At 43.1% G+C, this 6324-nt stretch overlaps 1 protein-coding gene across 2 annotated transcripts in view; it reads right to left on the bottom strand.

Annotated features, from left to right (window-relative positions):
* The window catches only part of XPR1 (xenotropic and polytropic retrovirus receptor 1), a 134359-nt gene extending 128393 nt beyond the window's left edge, over positions 1-5966 (bottom strand). For both annotated transcript variants that reach the window (XM_018567419.1, XM_018567418.1), the window contains exon 1: positions 5555-5966. In XM_018567419.1, the coding sequence (XP_018422921.1) occupies positions 5555-5623 (69 nt within the window). In that variant the 5' untranslated portion in view covers positions 5624-5966. The remainder of the gene's footprint in view (positions 1-5554) is intronic.
* Between the last annotated feature and the right edge of the window lie 358 nt (positions 5967-6324).

Here is a 6324-nt window from a genome sequence, read left to right as displayed (position 1 = left end):
GTTTGCCGAGTGCTGAGTACATAGCAAACAGGATTGTAACACAGTTTTGGATTCTTGAGAGAAAAAAAGATAAATACTAAGAACATCATTAAATAATCTGGAGAATAAAAGGTTCCCATTTAGGGTGTGGCGAGGGTAGACAAATACAAATTTGAAGTTTTATTTTGAGATACCATATACCAGGGAGCGATATATGGCAATTTTTATAGCTACACAGACATTATATATATATATATATACACACACACACACACACACATACACACACAATAAGATGAGGACCTTTCCCCTTCATCCCCCAAAGTCTGCCTGTTTCAAAGTACATGACAGCTTTCTTTACATACATTAACCACTGATCATTTAGTGCTTACAATAACAAACCTTAGTTCATATGTTGAAGCCCATTAAGCCAACAGCACCCAATAAATAAACTATTTAAGGCCCGATGCACACCTATGCGGCACAATCTTGGTGCGTTAGCAGAATGCAGTTGTGTGCGTTGTGCACATGTATAATGTGCATTTCAACGTGCATACAATACACACGTTTTGACTGGCAGCTCATAGAACATTGCGGGCAATGGAAGAACGCACGTTTAAACGCGCATAAAAACGCTCATGAAAATGTGCAACATGCGCCTGCCGTGCATTTTTGGGCATTTCCAATTAAGTCTATGGGACGAAAAAGCACTTTTAACTGCCCAAAGAACATGTACCCTTTCGGGCGTTTTCCTGCTCAGGTGTGAACCAGGGGATTTCTTGTGTTGGGCATTTAAAAGTGTTTTTCGAACTTCTCAAAAACTCTTAGGTGTGAACCAGACCGGACATTTAGAGCACTAACAATGAAGGCTCACTGATAACTCTTTTTTTAGACTAACTTCTACATTTTTAGACTAACCAACACACACACACTATTTATTCAAAAATAACAGCAGTGTTTATTGGAAAATAAAAATGTTTTTATATATCCCCCAAGTGACCGGTCTTCCCAAAGCTCCTCTTTGGCGCTCAGTCAGTCTCAGGTATTCTGAGGTCATCATGTACAATGCAGGACCAGCAGTCCTGCATTGTAAGCGAGAACACCAAGGGCCTGCCCACAACCCGAAGCGTTGGAGGGAAGAGAGCACCAGAAGAGTGAGGGATAAGGCATGCAAAGGTGCTTTTTTTTATGGTACCCTAGACCAAAACAAGCATTTAACCACTGCAGTCCAGTCCAGGCCCACCGGGAGGGTTCAGTTTAAGTAGCATACACACAATTACAACTTTTGCTTTAGAACAGAATACAATTCATGTAAACGCCTAATCAAACTGTGTTCCAATCCTTGGGAAAATCATTGAACAAGGAGCAGGCAAGAATAACAATCCTTATAATGCTATGTATATTTAGCCTTGAAAATGAAATAGAGGAAATGTTAAGCCCGTCACTGCTTAAAACTGTTGAGTTTGTTTATGTGTCGGCCAGAGCAACAGCTGCTCAGAAACAGAAACAAGTCTGGGTTTTATCAAATGTTATATTGTGGCCCAGAGATGGCAGGGAAGTGTTCACATAGAAGCGGATGCCAATTTCTGTATAACAGAGATATAGAAATCTATACAGGTATGCGTTTCCCAAATTCATTTCATTTGTGAAACCTAAAACCCTTTTAGACATACATGTATGATAATCAAGATGCAAACAAGCAGAGGTCCAACTAGTGATGAACTATTCCCAACATGCCCTCTAACATTTTTCATGCAACAACCCATTTTAGCCGCCCTACAATCATTTTTATCACACCGTTCACATTTTTCATCCTATAGTACCCAAGTCAGTGACAATTCTGGATCAACTAAAACAGTCGTCAGGGGTCTTCCATTTACATTTTACTCCATTTGACAAAGTCATTCTCATGGATAATTCTCTTATGAATACACAAATAAAAACACACGAGACTAAGGGCCTGTTCACATGAGATCAGGTCCTGATCAGCAGACGTGGAGCTGCTGATGCATTGCGTTTTTGGCCGCGTATTGGCCGCGTTTTTGATGCGTTCCAGCAACAACAAAAAATTTTCGCTGGAATGGGGCTGTTAGTACGTTAGCTGCAGCGCAGTGCGTTTTTGACGCGTTCGCGGACCTGACAAAATGTGACATGCAGTATTTTTTCTGTCGTAAGCTGAACGGACTGGACTGTCAAAATGAGAACTGGAGCCCATAAAACACATAGGGATACATTGGGATGCATTTTGAGTGCAGCAGCGTACGGAGCCGGTCAGCACACAAAACGGACGTCGAGTGAACAGGTCCTAAATCACATTTTTATCAAATGTATTACATTTCTGAAGACAAATGTCTGCTGATACTTGGAGAGCATGTAACACAGCAGGCAATGTAACAATACGCATACGGATGATGGTTTCAGTTCCTCTTCACTTACCCTTTAAACTACATTTAAAGCACACATCTACATCATCACATTAGTTACATACATTCCTTCTCTCTCCATGCTGATAAGATGCCTATTAAATGTATATAATTTTCTTTCTGCACACAAAACCTATATAAAATATAATAACACCATTACATGACCAAAGCTGTCTACGCTGCCAAGGAGATTACTCATGTGAGATTAAGAGTATGTATGCAAGTATGTATGTTTCGGACCATTCTTCCCATGTTAGTGAACAAAACAAGCCAATAATTCTACTTGATACATTTTATATGTACTAACAGTTTATTTATAGGACATACTTTTGAGTGATTCGTGTTGTTTTACTGCTTGATCCTTAAAAATAAAGAAAAAAGGTGAGTCTCTTGACAGCGTGCCTGGAAAAATAAACTGATTTCTTTACAAAAAGGATTCTTCCATGCAAGTTATTTGAACATTCAAATTATGTTTCATCAGCATAGATCATAACAGTGGGAATATACATACATTCATACATACCTCTATCTAGATAGAGAGAGAGAGAGTGCACTCAAGGCGGGTCCATGACTTGAGAAAGACAAGCGCCCTATCGACCAATAAATCTATTTACGAGACCTGCGAGTGAAAATTTACACATACACACTACATGTCTGTATGGATGTATGTTTTCAGGTTAACCATACATGTTAATTGAATCTCCTTTTATAAAGGCTAGTATCAGAAAGTTACAGTATTGAACCAATTTCTCCACCTTGTTAATATCCTGGACCACTTCCAGGATAAAAAGTGTCACTTATTTGACCTTACATAACCAGCTTCATCTGCCCAGGCTGACCCTTCAGTCATATTCTAGATGTAAGCAACTTTCTTCCCAAACATAAATCATTCAATATATATATGTATACATATACACACACAAGAAATTAGATGACAGGTGTCTGCCATAGCCAGTTACTGCCAGATCATGAATTGAACTTCGGCAGACCTGTTGTTTGAACTCAGGAACAGAATCAACTGGCCAGATATTTTGTTTTTGAGGTCGGTCATTGCCCCCCTACACCTTATACAGGCCTAGCATTAAATGTATATTTCACCTGTCCGATAACAGACACCCACATGTAAGGGCCTCACCATTCAAACCATCTCATGTACTCTTTATTCCTAGGTGTTGCTGATTCAGCTAAACCAACACAAAGCAAATGTTCCTATCAGAAGGTTCAAGCTGTCACACATCTCTTCTCCCTCTGTGTCTACATTGGCCGATTAGGCTCTTTGATAATCGGATTGTTACTAATCTCTACATGTCCTTCTCAAAGTGTGTAATTACATTACAGCTCTACTAAGGGCTATTTTCAAGCAAGTGACACTGAAGTTGTGAAAATCGGTAAGTGAACTATTTCACGTTTCTAGGTCTAGCATCGAAGACAGAGAGCTGGAAAATGTGCTGAGGGAAAGACTGGAGACAAATACAACCATAATTGCTAATAATTTACGGAAAGCAGGTGTGCCACGAGGACAGGACTGAGACACATTGTGCTGAGGGCGGAGAGGAGTGATTATACTTCACTGCATAAACATACACCCCGTACAAATCCAAGAAGCAACATAGGGTATGTAGGTCTGTGGATGGATGAGTAAACACGTTGGGCTCAATTCACAAAGCTTTAATGTAACAGGAGATCTTTATTTTAGTCATGTGACTGATTTTTAAATCTCATTGGAACGACTCAGTTAAAAATAATTGTCACCTTTTGGAGCAATCGGACCCCTTAATGGTGGGTTAGCTTTGTGAAGTCAGCCTAGTATCTGACATGTGTCAAATTTAAATGGAACTCCAAAAGATATGAAAGCAGCCGATGAAATATGGGGCTCCTGCCCCCAAGTAAAAGGATTCCCACTTTTATTTTACAAGTGCACCTTTCACAAAGAAAGAAGCCTGAGTAGTGCCTATAGTCACCAGTAATGCTCCAGCATCTACCAATCAGCACCGAATAACATGTAAGGGTCCAGAATAAACTCATGTCACCTGATCGTTCAACTAGCGTGGAACTACAAGTCCCAGCACTGCTGCTGTAACTCCAGGTTCTCTCTTTACAATTAACCTGATCCAAAACAAAAAACTGGAGCAAGGGTAAAACTATTACCCATAGCAACCAAGAAACGAGACCAGTCAATAGAATGGAGCAAGAATGAAGGGTTTACCTACAGCAGCTTTCAAAGGAGATCTGCGATCCACATAGTGCAAGAGGGAAGCAGTTGCCTAGAGCAACCAACAAGATCAGTGATCAGAATGAAGAATAAAGTGTATACTCTTAGTAGACTTGAAATAGGGCCAGTGACCTACATATCACAAGAGTGAAACAGTTGCCTATAGCAACCAACAAGTGCGCAAAGCAATCTGACTGGTGCAAGAGTGAAGTGATTGCCTACAGCAAGCATCAAACAAGGTAAGTGATCTGCTTGCAGCCAGAATTAAACGTTCACCCCCTTGCATTCTTCAAATTACACCAGGGATCTACATGGGAGCAAGAGTGAAGTGGTTGCCTATAGCAACCAACAAGTCCGCAAAGCAATCTGATTGGTGCAAGAGTGAATTGATTGTCTATAGCAAGCATCAAACAAGGCAAGTGATCTGAATGCAGCCAGAATTAAGCGTTTACCCACAGCATTTTTCAAATGACACCAGCGAGCTACATGGAGCAAGAGTGAAGCGGTTGCCTATTGCAACTGACAAGTAAGCCAAGCGAGCTAAACATCGCAGCAATGAGCCAGTTGCCTGTAGCAACCATCAAACGATGGTGATCTAAACGCTCACTACAGGTGATGGCTTCACATTGACACCCCAAAGCGACAACCTTCACAAACTACACATGAATGAGGAATATTGATTTACCCGGTGCCATCATGTTTGGCAGTATTATGAAAAGGCGAGGATGACCGTAACACTTACGATATAATTCAATATAAAGGAAAGGCTGAGAATGAGAACTTTGCCCAAAATGCTTACACTCTAAAAAATGGATGACAGCATCCAGGTGGCTTATTGTGCCTTTCCTATAGAAGGAAGGGTGAGGGCCAATCAACTACTAAGGGGGAACAGCTTGATGTGTCACTGATGTTCCCGGCGGACTGTCATTGCGGCTCTCACCTCATATTGGATGTACTGCTTCCTCCACTCCGGGGTGATGTGAGCGGACAAATGCTCTGCGAACTTCATCCTGAGCCCGGGCCGTCAGTGGCCCCGCTCCCGGCCCTCAGGGGCTCCCGGCTGTATCTTCCTCCGCCGCCGGTGGATCCCGGGGACTGCTCGGGCTCATGTGTCCCGCACTGTCCGGCGGCCTCCCCGGGTGTGGCGGCGTGTGCTGAGCGCCTCTCACTCCGTGTCCCCGAATGTTCCGTTGTGTCGGCCCTCCCTCTCCGGTGGCGGCTGTCTTGTCTGTGTGGCCGTGCTCTGCCTCTCTGGCTGCTTCACAGCATCTCCCAGCTCTGCCTCCTCACTGGCCCCGCCGCCATCTTGACAAAACTCCCACTGCGTTTGCGCACTGCCCGCCCGCACACAACGTCAGTGTCATGGTAACCCCCTCCGGCTGCCGGCACGGAGGAGAGTGGCCATGATTCACGGCGTCTTATTGGTTCGGCGAATTTTGCATAGGGCGGGCGCGCAGGAGGCGGCACGCCCCCTTCGTGTGAAGGGGGTTTGCGGCAACATTCAAAGGGGCGTGGTTAGCGCAGAGCACGCCCACTTGTTTTGAAACCTCAGTCAGCCTGAGTCTGGTGGGTGGTGTGCTGTGTGTTGTCATAGCTGGAAAGCTGAACCTCCGCCTTGCACAAAAAAAACTTTAAAGGGTTACTACACCTTTATAATAACATTTACACTGGAGCCTATGGGCCCTAGTAGTGTACAAACTATGGTACAGT

The sequence above is a fragment of the Nanorana parkeri genome, unplaced genomic scaffold, assembly GCF_000935625.1.
Source record: "Nanorana parkeri isolate BGI_ZX_2015 unplaced genomic scaffold, ASM93562v1 scaffold1046, whole genome shotgun sequence".
Classification (NCBI taxonomy): Eukaryota; Metazoa; Chordata; class Amphibia; order Anura; family Dicroglossidae; genus Nanorana; species Nanorana parkeri.
The sequence above is the reverse complement of the archived record's forward strand: the minus strand, read 5'-3'. Positions and strand labels throughout refer to the sequence as shown.